Raw genomic sequence first — 15,574 nt, forward strand, 5'->3', positions numbered from 1 at the left:
AATGAATTATTTAACAATATTATTGTGTCAAAATAACATTAATAATGCTAAGATCGCCGTGTTACATTTTTATGGTACCTACCTACATAATATAATCAATTTTTTGGCACAATACAGAAAAAGATTGTCTAACCCTGGAATGGACGTCAAGTATTTGCATACAACAAGAATATAGGAACTCATTTTTAAATAGCGTTATTTTTTATACACAAAACTCGCTTTGAAATTGAACTATCGTAAACAATTAACTAATTTTCTTACCATTAAGTTTCACAATCGGCCGACCATCGCTCTAATTTTTTAATGATGAAGCTAAAAGTTAACTGCTGAGCGTAAATTTGTCGTGTTACGCACTTGTAAGACAAAGTCGTGACCAATCATAACTTGTTATCTACATGTCTATATTACGTAAATAGGCGATAATTATTACTGCTGAAAGGTTTTTGGTGATTAAAATATTAAATAAATGAATATGTTTACTTATAGATATTATTAATGTTATCAGAAACAGTCCAGTTAGAAAAATTAACTATAAGACCTAATATTATTTTTTTTTTTAAAGTTACATGGAAAGGGGAGGCGACTGTTTTATATACATACCCGTGTATGATTTATATCTGTATATAATATATTACAACTACATTATTATTTTTTTGAAACTTAGGTATAATGGGTTCTGCGAATCGACTTTCCCCCGGTAGGAATGCAAGACATTATTACCATAATAATCGTTGTAATCGTGTCCTCGTCTAGGCACATTAATACAGGGTGATTTATCAAGCGTAAAACACTCATTATCCCAAAAAGTATTAATATTTTTGAAAATATTTTTTTTAAATAGTTTCAAGTTGTTAAAAAAACAACATTTTTATTAAAAAATTATATTTTTAAATATTTTATTTTTTATCCTTATATTATTTTAAGTTGCTTACTTTTTTGAACGACAGCATAGTGTTTTAATTTCATTTTCCAAATCAGAATATTTTTCTAAGTATCTTAATACATAAATATCGAATTTAGAACGAGTAGTTTATGGGTTGTAAGTATTTAAGCCTTAAGGTTTAGACAAGCGGAGTAGTGGACACACGTTTGCGGGGTAACCCCATACCACTCCTCTCCGCCCATCTAAGTATAGTGATAACCGAATAGCGATAAACGAAATGTTCGATACGTATGGCAAGTTTTATCTTTATAATATATAATATAATTTTTATTGTATTATCTGCCATATGACTTGCATGATGATCAGATAATTGCAAAACGGCAAAATGAAAATTGTCAGATCGAATATTTAGTCCGAAATCAATCTTTGTTCGTATAAGTGTGTATCGTTTATATAAATATATTATACGTATTTGAATATTTCGTCATGGAATATGTATACACCGAAGCCACTTATTGTCAAAATATTATTACATTTATTATAATAAATATATTCTTGAAATGACAAAATATTAATATACGACAATTATACTAGAAAATACGTAATATTAATACATTTATATTGTGATGTCTATATACTCTGTATAGTATACATATATACAGTGGCGCGGGAACTAATTTTCTCGAGGAGGGAGGGCAAAACATAAAACACCTAACAACTATATTATACTATATTTATTTGTGATTTAAAACATAAAACCTTTCTTGATATTTAATTCTTTTAATGTTGATATAGGTAGTATATTATAATAATATAAGAATTATATAAATGCATTGATATAAATTATAGTTAATATTATATTTATACATTTATATATGGAAACAAAACATAAAACATATTTACTTTATACCTGAAGAAGCTATTCAAAAGTAACATTAAATAAATATATTTTAAAAAAAGGTGGGTTATTGGATGTTGCTCTGCTGTACAGGAGATTACAAGTGGGTCACTGTAATGGATGGTGTTAAATTTGAATTCAATGATATAATTTCATTGTATAAGAAAAAAGATTCTGAGCGAAAACCTGTCAGCCTATGATATTACCAAGTATATTTGATGATATCACTGTGAATTAAGTAATTTATATATATAAACTATTTACGGGGAGCCTTGTTTTGAATTTTCAATCCTTAGCTATAAAAGTTGAACATTTTATAAATTTTCAACTAAAATATTAATGAACTATTGTGATTTTTCCGTATTTTGTCGAGAATTGAACTTTAAATGCTTATAAAAAAAATTGTGCCTATGTATTTCTAATATTTTTCAACTGCTATTGTAACGATATATCAGGAACCTTGCATTACATTTTCACGCTTTTTTATCAAACAAATAAAATTTAATTGATATTTATAGGAAAAAAACTAAAAAAAATTGAAAACTGACAATACCCGGAAATAGCTCAAAGAGAGACAAAATTTTTTATAAATTTCATCGTGTATAGCAAATGATTATATAAACATTCAGTGAAATTTTCAAGTATCTACAGTCATTCGTTTTTCAATTACAATAAAATAAGAAAATTGTTACATGAGAAATCAAGTGAATATCAAATGTTGTAAAGATATAAATTTCAGACGCTCATAAAAATTTAATTTAAGTTTCTTGTAGACATTTTTTTTTTTGATAAAGGTAGACAAACTTATGAGTAATCTTATATTACATATAAATAAAAACTGTGACTAAGGATTTTTAATTTTTATCATCTGCCTTTGAAACAATAATCTAGGAGCCTTATATTAAATTTTCAAGCTTTTTTACTCAACAGATAAAATTTTATTGATATTTATAGAAAAAAAAAACTAAAAAAATTGAAAACTGACAATGTCCGTAAACAGCTCAAAAAGAGTCAAAATATTTTCAAAATTTTATAGTGTATAGAAAATGCTAATATAAACATTCAGTCAAAATTTCATGTCCCTAAAGTCATTTGTTTTAGAGTTACACCAAAAACCAAAAATCGATTTTCTCAAAAACAGATTTTGCGTAAAAATTCCCTTTATTTCTTTTGTTTTTCACGTCGCTTTTGAAAACTACTGGTAAATGTTTACTTTTAAATTGAACCCCCCCCCCCCCCCCAAAGTACTAACTAGATTCACTTTCCTATCAGAAAAGTTACTGTTGAAGAAAATCCAAGCATTTTTACTGTCCCTAAAAGGTGATGACAGTCACAAAAAAAAAATAAATAATCACTCGGAATCTATAATGTATCTACTTTATACTTTAAGTTATATTCTAAAGTAACAATATCTAAATAAAAAATACTCAATATGTTTATTATGTATTATGTTATAATAATAAATAATAATAATAATAATAATAATAATAATATCATTACGCATATTCATACATTCATTAAAATGAGAGACCAATTTTGAATGCATAAACGTATAAATTAAACGTAATTTACGATTGTATACCCTTTAATTTTAATATTGTAAGGGGGGAGGCAAAAATATACTTTTGCCCCCCTTGGATTATATCCACCCCCTTTTCCTACGCCACTGTATATATATGTAGTATATAGATTGTTGTGCATGGCCGCAATTCGGACTCATAAATCCGGGCCGCAACTCGTATACGTTGTTTAGGGATTGGACCGCAACGGGATATATAGTCGAATTGCACTTATTACCTAAAAATATATGGTCGAATTGCACTTGGGTTCAAAAAAGGTAACGGTCGTACTGCACTCGGGTAAAAAGCAGGTAGTGGTCGAAATGCACTCGTTCAAAAAAATGAGTTAAAATTGAAGGTCACTATTTGGATGTTCCCGTGTACGTGCATAAATGCATGATAATACCGTGTACCATTACCGTGTTAGGTTTTAAAAATAGAATTGCTAAAAAAATGATAGAAATGAAAAATAATTAATAATATTTGACGATTTAAAAAAATAATATATGTAGGTATAATTATTACGAAAAATTATCAAAATTAGTTTAAAAAAAGGAATAATATTGACAATAATAATATTTGATGATTTAATATATTACGTATATATAATTATATATTACCATAATGAACGGTGGTACCTATGTATGGAACGATCATTTTTAACCACGCCAATGATTAAAATCATGTAAGTGTCCGTAAGTGGGAAGGCAACAGTGGTGGTCAAACGGGGGGGGGATGAGGGGGGATAGATCCCCCCCATGAATTTGTTTGCAATATTTATAACAATTAATAATTAAGTATATTCTATAATGCATTAAATTTTGTTCAATTTTTTTTCTAAAAACAAATTATCAATTATTGTAAATTTCGACAAAATGTCAAAACGTGTTCATATGTGTTTAATTGTTTATATGACGTGACTATATTGTTATCTAGACTCATATCTAGGAACTAGGATATTATTATTAATATTATTAGTTGTTTACACAAAATATAATATGGGAATTCTCCCGCTAGAATGATTTCAGAATCGAGAATTCTCAATAACAACCAGCTCTACACTTTCCCAGAACATTGGCCCATACGGTAGGTATATTTTACAATATTACGTACCTCCAGCCGGTTAGGTTAGGCCAGGTGCTTATTATTTGTCACAACTCATAATATTTAGTTATCACCGTGATTCGTCTTTACTCTATCGTACTCGTGTTTTCTATTGTGTGTCCGTGTAGTGTACTAATAAGTGTATTACTATTATACAGTCGGTGTGTTTTTGTAATATTGACTATTTTGTCTTTTTATATTTTCACAATTACTTCTAAACGCTTGGTGGATGAAAAAATAAGTAACATCACTAATATCGTTACAGAAAAAGTTGTGGACTTAGTGGTAATATTTTTTACTATGGCTGTTCATCGTGGGGATATATAAATATAACATCCAATGAAGTACTGGACGAATTAGCAAAAAAAAAAAAAAAAACAAAAAAAATAGATTTACTAATATAATAAAAATATTGTTAATACTAAATATATTTATAAAGTCTGTATGGTAAATGGACATTTCCCCCTGGCTGTTTTTGGACTAGTAGGACATTTAAACATTTCCCCCAATATATTTTTGATGCGGATATTTTCCCCCCCCCCCTTTTTTAAAAGTTTATTATTGACTAATAAATAATGATATTGAATTTAATAATACAATATTATTTATTACTTAATATGAAATATTTTTTTTTTTTTAAATATAAAAATATATATTTTAAACATTTTTTTTTGTTTTCATAAATATAATAGATTATAAATCTATATGTTCGATCCACTGAACTACTTAAAAATAAAAAATTTAAAAATAATAAGCATACAATAAAATATAATTAATAATTAATAAAAATGGCTAAAAATTCCGGCATAAAAATGATACATTTTGTAAAAAACATTTGATTACTAATTTTATTTTTATTTCTAAAACACATATTTTTTAGCCTTGGGTCATATTTTTTTGTTAAGACTATACCAGTTTGGATAATTAACAATTTAATAATTGCTTTTGAATTTGAGTTCAGTAGATCAAAAAATATACATCTTTAATTATTAGTTTATTATATTTATGAAAATCTTGAAAATATTAGACAATAGGCAAAATAATAATTTCATATACCTATTATTTATATTTTATATTATTATTAAATAGTAAACTTTAAAAAAATAGGGGGGGATGTCCGCGGGTCTGTATACCTAAGTTATAAATAAAGTTTGTATTTACCATAATTTTATAAATTGATATTAAACATAACCATAAATTATATTTTTAATGATAAAATAATGCATATTATGTTAAAAAAATTAGCAATATCCCTCCCCGTGACCGCCACTGGAAGGCAATTGAGTGTTTTATAAACGTTCAAACCCCTTCAAATGCATGGTAATTTTGTTGGGACTACCTTTTTTTGAGCCCAAGTGCAGTTCGACCCCCTACCTGCTTTTTACCCGAGTGCAGTTCGACCATTACCTTTTTTAAACCCTGCAAGTGCAGTTCGACCTGTGGCGGCTCGTGGGTGCTGGTGGTTGGGGTGCGACTTTAAATAGGGTAGTTATAGGTATAACAAATTATTTAAATATACGAAAATATGCATCTTACCGTGACGAATTAAATCTATTTTGTCATGCATATTACTTTTTACATAGTCGCAGGTCGCAGTAGAAAATAGAAATTAAAATAATAATAGTAGCGATTAGCAACCGACAACGCTGTTAATTTTAAAAATAAATTACCTAATTTAATAGTAATAAATAAACATTTTACTATTTATGGACGACGATGCCGGTCGTCCAAACCCGTGTATAGCATCGCGGCAACAATAAACGTACCCACACGTACCTACACGATTGCAGCGCTTCGCTTATACATTATAGACCTGTAAAATATTGTGAAAAAAAATATAATATTATTTAAATAGCTTTATTATACCCACCAATCAATATGTTATTATATACCAACGTCGGTTTTATCATTATTATTTATTATTTTAAATTTTGATTATTTATTGTCGAAAAAAATCCTTAAAAAGCCCGGTCTAACCCTTGATTTATTATTCAAAGTCCAGCCCGGCCCGGCCCGAAAAATTGTACAAAAAAAAGCCCAGGCCCGGTCCGGAATAAAATTCCAAGACTTAAAAAACCCTGCTCAACCCTTTATTTTATTTTAAAGGCCCGGTCCGGCCCTTGCAGGTCTTTATTATACATGCGTATTCAGAATATTGTTCGGACGACGCGGCTGGTCGTTCAAACACTGCTCGTGTGATATGCTCCTGGTATCTGAAAGAAATAACCAGAGAAACAAATTAAATTTTCACACACGACAAATGTAATAGACTAATGTAGAGTAGGTAGTAACTAGTAGGTGATTTATAACTGTTTTACTATTTAAAAATTTGCAATATTTTTAAAAATGTAAAATGAAAAATATTATACAATTAATTTTTTTCATTTAATTCATTTTAGTAGGGCGTGCGATCGTCCCGTCGTCCAAACCACGAGCCGCCTTTGAGTTCGACTAAAAATAAGTGCAATTCGACCATACCCGGCCCCAACTCGGCCAACTCGCCAACACCGTTGTGTACTTGTGTATGCGTATATGTATAATATATGAATCACGGACATTTCCCCCCTGACTGTTTTTGGTGTAGTAGGGCATTCCCCCTCCTGATATATTTTTGATGTGGACATTTTCCCCATATGTTTAAAGTCTAAAAAATATAAGTTGAGAATTAACAAAAGAATCAGAATTCAAATATTTTTTTACAAAATGTATGATTTTTATGTCGGAATTTTTAACCATTTTTTTTAATTATTAATTATATTTTACTTTATACTTACTTATTATTATTTTTTTTTTTTTATTGTTTCAAGTAAGTAGTTTAGTTGATCAAACTTATACATATTTTATAATCTATTATATTTATGAAAATAAAAACTATTTTGTATATTTTATATTTTATTTAAAAAAAAATTTCATATCAAATAATAAATAATATTATATTTTTAAATTCAATATTATTAATCAATAATTAACTGTAAAAAAAAAATGGGAGAAAATGTCCGCATCAAAAATATATTGGGAGGAAAATGTCCTACTAGACTGAAAACCATCGGGGGTAAAATGTCCATTTATTATAATATATAATAATATGTTACGGGCAAAGTATACAATTTGGGCATTTTATATAATGTATATATAATTTTTTTTAATTATTCTTTAATTGATTTATATGTGAAATTAATTGATCATATTTTAACTTGGTAAAAAATGATGTACTTGAACCTTTTTTTAACAAACTACTTAAATCTTTATTAAACTTTTCGATATTCCAATCAGTAGGAACGAAACTGAATCAATTGACCTGTACTGTACAAACGATTTGCGGTTACTAAAAACTAAATAATTAATTTATCGAGAATATGTAAAAGGTGAATTGTGGCATTGCACAATAATATAATATGTGGATTGTCCCATCGTAGAAATACCGAAAAGAACAAACAAACTAGCTACAGATAATAATCTTAAGATAACAATTTGACTTTTTTTAACTATGCTTTACTAATATATCATATTCATTAAATCATATCATCCGTTATCTTTATTGGTCAATATACGAAGGGCATTTTACACATTGCCCGGACATTATATAAAATGCCAAAATTGTATACAGTACTCCCTCGTTAACACGAACTCGGTTAACACAAATTATTGTATAACGCGAACCGGTTTTTCAGTCCAGAGAAAGGCTCTATACTATAAGATAGGGGTTTTTTTATTTCCTCGGTTTATACGAATTATTTCGGTTAACACGAAACTCGAACAAATTTTAGGTACCATATTGTCGTTTTGTTGATTAACACGAACAGAAAAATGTCAATCTGTACATATGTATCTAATTGTTTTAAGAAAGCCTGGGACATTGAAAACGACGCCAACTTAACCCCCGAAATACACATTGAGGATGTAATTGAGGACGATTGGAATAAATTGTTAGCTGTAACTTCTGATGAAAATGCTCAAACTTTTTCAAGTTTTATACTAATGGATAATGATCTCGATATCTGCGATGAAAATGCTGGAGAAGATGGAGAAGATGAAAACCCCGAAATCTCAGATCAAGAAATTGAACCTACTGAACCTCCAGTAGATAAACCCTCTCGGGCTGATGTGTTGGCAGCCTTTGATACCCTCGTAAAATTTTCCCAAACCAGTGCAGAGTTAGATTGCAAATTTGATGACCAGTTGAACAGCATCAGAAAACAGTGCTTAGAAAACTATGAAGTTACATTCACCCAGAAACCTATCACTGACTTTTTTAAACCGACGTGAGTTTTAAATTAATTTTTTTTTGAAAAAATGTATTAAAAATATTTCTTTATATATGTAATGTAGCGTAGTAATTAATTAATTAAAAATATTTCAAATATTTGTTTATATGTAGTATGTACCAAAGAAATGTAAATTTTTATTTTGAAGATTACTTAATAAAAAAAATGTATTTGAGTGTAAAATAACGTATTAGATTTAACCTTCTCTGATAACACGAACAAATTCGTGTTAAGCCTATCGGTTTACACAAATTTTTTTAACACGAACAGGTTATTTTGTGGTCCCGTCGTGTTCGTGTTAACGAGGGAGTACTGTACTTTGCCCGTAACATAATTATATTTTGTGTACCTGCAGTACACAGGTTTTCTTTTCCATTTGCTATTGTTATGCATTTAAGGTATGGACAGTGTTTAAAATGTTTTGTAGCTGCAGCTAGGCAGTGGTGTATTGGTAAAAATATCCTTCATGACGCGGTTAGAACTTAGGTGTCAATAATATAACCTTATAACATTAAATCAAAAACAAATGATCTCGCCTCGCTCAAATGTACTTACAACCCTTATCATAACTATCACATTACAACTATTCAAGTATTTTTAAAAAAATTAAATCAATGATAAACCTAAAAATAATGAAACCACACAATGACTACCTATTTATTTTAAATAAAGTCTTAAAATAAAATATATTATGACCTTCAAAACCAAAATAGTCAAAATATGCACTAAAAATGTTGTGAATTGTATTTTGTTACTCACATAATACCTATGACAAAATTAACCATATAAAATATGTAAATGCATGAAATTCCTTGCCCTACACGGCTACACACAATATTTCAGAGTTTCCAACATTCAATTACTAAAATATAAAATATATAACTAAAACCAAATAATTATAAATGTATAAAAAGTTTTCTTTATTAATAACAATAAAATTATTCATCAAATATATATAATATTTGAAACCTTTTTTTTCCGCTCTTGTTTCTTTTTTTATCTTTGTGTCTGTCATCACCTTTTAGGACAGTAAAAGTGCTTGGATTTTCTTCAATAGTAACTTTTCTGATAGGAAAGTGAATCTAGTTGGTACTTTGGGGGGTCAAAAGTAAAAATTTCCCAGTAGTTTTCACAGGCGACGTGAAAAACAAAAGAAAAATTAAGGAAAAACGGGAATTTTTACGCAAAATCTGTTTTCGAGAAAATCGATTTTGGTTTTTGGTGTAACTCTAAAACAAATGACCGTAGGGACATGACATTTTGACTGAATGTTTATATTAGCATTTTCTATAGACCATAAAATTTACAAAATATTTTGACTCTTTTTGAGCTGTTTACGGCCATTGGCAGTTTTCAATTTTTTTAGTTTTTTTTTCTATAAATATCAATAAAATTTTATCTGTTGAGTAAAAAAGCTTGAAAAATTAATTGAAGGCTCCTAGGTTATTGTTTCAAAAGCAGATGAAAAAAATTAAAAATCCTTAGTCACAGTTTTTATTTATAAGCATTTAAAGTTCAAATTTTGACAAAATACGGAAAAATCACGAAAAATAGCAAATTATTTTGAGTTGAGAATTCATAAAAATTTTTCTTTTTAAATCTAAGATTTGAAAATGTAATATAAGATTACTCATAAGTTTGTCTACCTCTAACAAAAAAAAAATGTCTAGAAGAAACTTAAATTAAATTTTTATGAGCGTCTGAAAATTATATTTTTACAACATTTGATATTTACTCGATTTCTCATGTAACAATTTTCTTATTTTATTGTAATTAAAAAACAAATGACTGTAGATACTTGAAAATTTCACTGAATGTTTATATTAGCATTTTCTATACACCATAAAATGTTGAAAATATTTTGACTCTTTTTGAGCTGTTTACGGACATGTCAGTTTTCAATTTTTTTAGTTTTTTTTTCTATAAATATCAATAAATTTTTATTTGTTGGGTAAAAAAGCGTGAAAATTGAATATAAGGCTCCTGATATATCATTCTAATAGCAGATGAAAAATATTAAAAATACATAGGCACAATTTTTTTTTATAAGCATTTAAAGTTCAAATTTTGACAATATTTATCAAATTTATAATTTATTAATTATTTTGTGGTTAAAAATTTATAAATTTTTAAATTTTATGGCTAAGGATTGAAAATTTAAAACAAGGCTCCACGTAAATAGGTTATATATAAATTACTTTATTCACAATAATATCATCAAATATACTTGGTAAAATCATAGGCTGACTGATCGTTTTCGCTCAGAATCGTTTTTCTTATACAATGATATTATATCATTGAATTCAAATTTAACACCATCCATTACAGTGACCCACTTGAAACCTTTTGTACAGCAGATCGACATCCACTTACCCACCTTTTTTCCATATGAGATAAAGAAATCTAATTTGTATACATACATTTGTTTCATGTTTGTAATAACGTAGAAACTAGATAAATATTAAACGACTCCTATCGATAATTATAATAAAATAGTAAAAGTTAGAGTAGTAAAATTATTACGCTATTACCTTCCTCCAGGTGTTCGGAGGGCTCTCGAGATCGTGTATTCGAGAATTAGATCAAATGTACCGTACAATATAATTTTATGGAAAAAGGCACATAGAATATATTAACTGCAATCAACATCCGATTTCTACAAACGACAGTCTGGTCGTTGTTTATTATTCTGTAAAATTTTAGTTTATTATAATGGTGTGTGATCATATCATTACATGTCATTCTGATTCTAAAAAAATCAATATTTTATTGCTTTCTTGCAATCATTTCAGTTGTGGCATTTTAATTTTGAATATGTTTATTGTGAAATAATTATAAAAAAAATTTAATTTAATTAATAAGAAATTAAAAACACAATTCCTAGTAATATATGACAGCTCTGAAATGTTTTATTTGGGTCAAGGGTAGAACAACTGGTAATTGGAATCGTATATATTCAATTTTCAAATAAAAATATACATTTTTATGAATTTCTGACTCAAAATAGTTTGCACATTTTCGTGATTTTTACGAATTTTGTCAAAATTCTAACTTCAGACGCTCATAAAAAACTATTGTGGACTAAGCTCAACTTTTTTTTAATTTCCACTAATAAAAACTCACTAGGAAATTACTGTAGGTAGGTAAGTATTTACGTTTTCAAGTTATTTAACGGATCAAAAAATAGCATATTGTATTCGTCTTAATATAAAATAACTAAACATGCAGGTACATCAAATATTTCAAAAATGTTATGTTGTGTCTATTGAAATACAATATTGTTTACTGTAATACCTATTGAAAAGTCAACTAGTAAGAGCATCGTAATTTATAGAATATTGTCATAATATTGTAACGCGGTCGGGGATGACCCGTTAAATATAAGATATTCAGGGAAGAAATTAGTTCTTTTGAATATATTTTTACCGTAGCTCGGGAGCACGAAAGGTATCAGGATCTTAATATTACAAATAAATAACGATAGATCCAAATTATTATTAATACAAACAAATGTATTATTACTTATTACGATCTACGAACAAAGTTACCAAAAATGTAGGATTGTACGGAGTTCTGGTGCGCGTGATGGAATCGCGGAGAACTAATTTTTTCTTACGTAGCGATATTGGCCGGAGCCTTTACAATCATAAAATATATATAAGTGGCACCTAAACCGGAAGGGCTTAATATATTATAGTCAGCGCATAATATGTCTATTGTGCATATTACGATGCTTATAAAATAAACGTAATGATGTAACATACGTTACGTTACCCCCTCCCTTTTAATGGACCATTTTAAATGTTTTATATATATAAAAAAATAACAATATAAATCGTGTTTAAACACCACTCCTTTTTTTTACAATTTAAGAAGATATTATTAAGGTTAGTTTTATTTAAATTGATTGAAATTTTACACGATTTTGAAGATTTACCACTGTTTTGGTGTGAATGCGTGATAACTGATATTTACATTATAAATATACACTGCATGTCTGCATTTATACACATAATATTAATTGTATTTTTCAGTGGCGAGCGCCCTATATCAATTATTTGTCGATTCATCAGTTTTTGACGATCGTATATGTATATAATGAAAATCAAATCTACGTACAACTTTCTAATGTCAATGACTTGTTTTTTTGTGTTTGTTTTATTGTAAAATTTCAACCAGTTTATTACTACCATTCTTATTTTTTATAATAACATTATGGGTATAATTAAGTATAGGTGTAAGTATGCTATACATATGAGCAAAATTAATAATTTTAAATATGTATTACTGATTATCATAATCATAAATCGGATTTTAAAGAATTAGCTAGTTATTTTTTATTTAATAAATATAACTAAAAGGATCTACAGAATACATAATAATATACATATAATATTATATTATAACGGTTTATTTAACAAACCCAATATTATTTTCTAAACATAATCAAATTTGTTTTTTGTAAAAACTTGAATATTCTTATAAACTATTTTGTTACATAAATTATATTCTAATTGATGTTGATAACCTACACACATTTTTATATATTTTTCAATTTGCTACACACATAGGCTTTTACTGTTTTTAGTGATTTAAAATAATTATAAAAGTTACCTCACTAACTCATTTACCTACATGGTAAGTGGTATACAAAAGCAGGGGGGAGGTTTTGGGTGTTACAACCCCCACAGGTTTTTTTGCGATAGAAAACTGTCTTAAGCCTAAAAGTAACAGTTAAATTAATAAGTATGTTACCTGAAATCAGATGTATTTCAGGCCCCGAGTTAAATAAATTATTAAGTTTAATACCCCATACCCGCCGAAGACCAGAAGTCACCACCACCAATATTGATAATCATTCTAATCATTCTGACTTATCACGTACCAGGAACCACCGTCACAGATGTCTATATTATACTAGATACCGAACTGGGCGGTTTCTATATTACGAAAAGTGAGGCACACTGATAAGACAGCCGCCATGTTTTCGGTTGGCAAAACACTATTTACTAGCCTCAGATCTCTATAATAATTAATAAATATTATGTACAACGCAAAAAACAAACAAAATAGTATAGGTAGTAATCAAAATCATATAATTTTATTTTAAAAGTATACATGCCATAGGTAAATCTTTTTATTGATGGTTAAATAATACTAGTTTTGTTAATAAACGCCGTTTACTCACAATATCAAATGTTTTAGATTTTGCAACATGGTGCAATCTAATTTTTAAATATTCTTTACAAATAATAGTAACTAATTCTAATTTATGGTTCTCTAAAAATCCATCATTAGGACATTTTACATCAACTAAAATATTAGAGTTATGAACGTAATTTTTTGCAAAAATAATTATCTTTGACGTTAAACTAGAATTCAACATTTTAATTGATTTAAAATTAAATGTTAAATCTATAAGTGTTTTTTCAACAAATTTTACAACTTTTACAACAAAAGATGAACTTTTTACCAGCCCACCTCTATTTTTAATAGCAACCAATTTAGAATTTTCATTTAAAATAGCATAATTATGTTCATTAAATTTTTCCAGTAAGTTCTCACAACAAGGTAAACAACCATTTTTTTTTGAAATTCTTCTCACAATGAAACCACAGATATAGTATAAAATATTTTCTTTTACCATCCTAAAGCCATCAGCTTCATTCATGAATATATCTGGTATTTCTTCTTCTTTTTCCGTTTCCTCTAAGATACTTTCATCATGTAAATGACAAATGTCCGCAGAATTTCTTTTGTGTATCTTCGACCAGTAGTTTTATTACTGTTTTTAGATTCATTCTTAAATAAATCAATAACTGAATCTGCAAAATTTATAGTTTGTAATTTTAATCACAAAAAGGGTTATTTACCTTATTACTTTAATTTAATTTACCATTAAAATTGTTTAAAATAACATTTTGTTGTTCCAAATCAATATGCCCTTTATTTTTTAATTTTTTTATTAAATCTGCCATATTATTAACTTTATTTGTTTTTCGTCTTAATTTTTGGCGCAGTGATTTAATTTTTTGCCTTAACTTAACTTCTGTAGTATAAGTATTTGATGTTTGTACTTCTACGTCAGTAAATGTAGGTGTATTATCAACTTCAACTTCAAGACATGTGTTATCGACATTAGACTCATCTAACATAAAACAAATTTAATTAGATACACATATAATTTCTATATAAGATAGTCAAAGACAGTCTATGAATTGAATTAAATTGTAGGCATAGTATAAGCCTTCCATGGTTGTAGGTATTCAAGTCATTATCAATGAAAAAAAATTTATAAAATAGCTACCTGCTGGAATAGGGACTTCATTAGTTATAGTTCTAAGAGTAGGTGGCTTTCTTGGTTTTTTACTTTTATTTTGATAATATGTTGGAAATGAAGGAAACACGGAAGGTACAGCATTGATTTTCAATAATGGTCGGTCTGCATCTGACCTAATCATAAAATCATTCTCAGTGAAATGCACACTACAAATACGACTCCACTGAGTTGGATTGAAATTTTTCCTTCTAATAGCATTTACCCACAGCTGAGTTAATTCTTCATTTTTAATAGGAAATCTATAAAAAATATATTCATAATTAGGTGCTTATAAATAATAAACCAAACTATATAAATTAGCATGAATACTATCACCGAAAAAAATGTATTGATTTCCCTGGTTCAAATCTGTTTGAACATCCGAAGGCAACACAGGATACTGGCATTATAATTATAATAATAATATAATAATATAGTTATTATTATGAACTTGAAGGATGTAGCGAATAGCGAAGTTCGTAACAAATTCAGTTGATCAGTAGAAAAACAATTTTAAATGTTACAAAATAGTAAATAAGCAATATT

General features: G+C 27.8%; 1 protein-coding gene across 1 annotated transcript; it reads right to left on the reverse strand.

Annotated features, from left to right (window-relative positions):
- Positions 1-14,726: 14,726 nt before the first annotated feature.
- Positions 14,727-15,435, reverse strand: LOC132949995 (THAP domain-containing protein 1-like; the record flags this gene model as incomplete). Its single annotated transcript, XM_061021197.1, has 3 exons — positions 15,365-15,435; positions 15,017-15,288; positions 14,727-14,857 (listed from the first exon to the last, which is right to left on the reverse strand). Coding segments are annotated over exons 1-3 (474 nt in total), but the record flags the coding sequence as incomplete, so codon positions are not given.
- Positions 15,436-15,574: the final 139 nt, after the last annotated feature.

This window comes from Metopolophium dirhodum, chromosome 1 (assembly GCF_019925205.1).
Source record: "Metopolophium dirhodum isolate CAU chromosome 1, ASM1992520v1, whole genome shotgun sequence".
NCBI classification, from domain to species: domain Eukaryota; kingdom Metazoa; phylum Arthropoda; class Insecta; order Hemiptera; family Aphididae; genus Metopolophium; species Metopolophium dirhodum.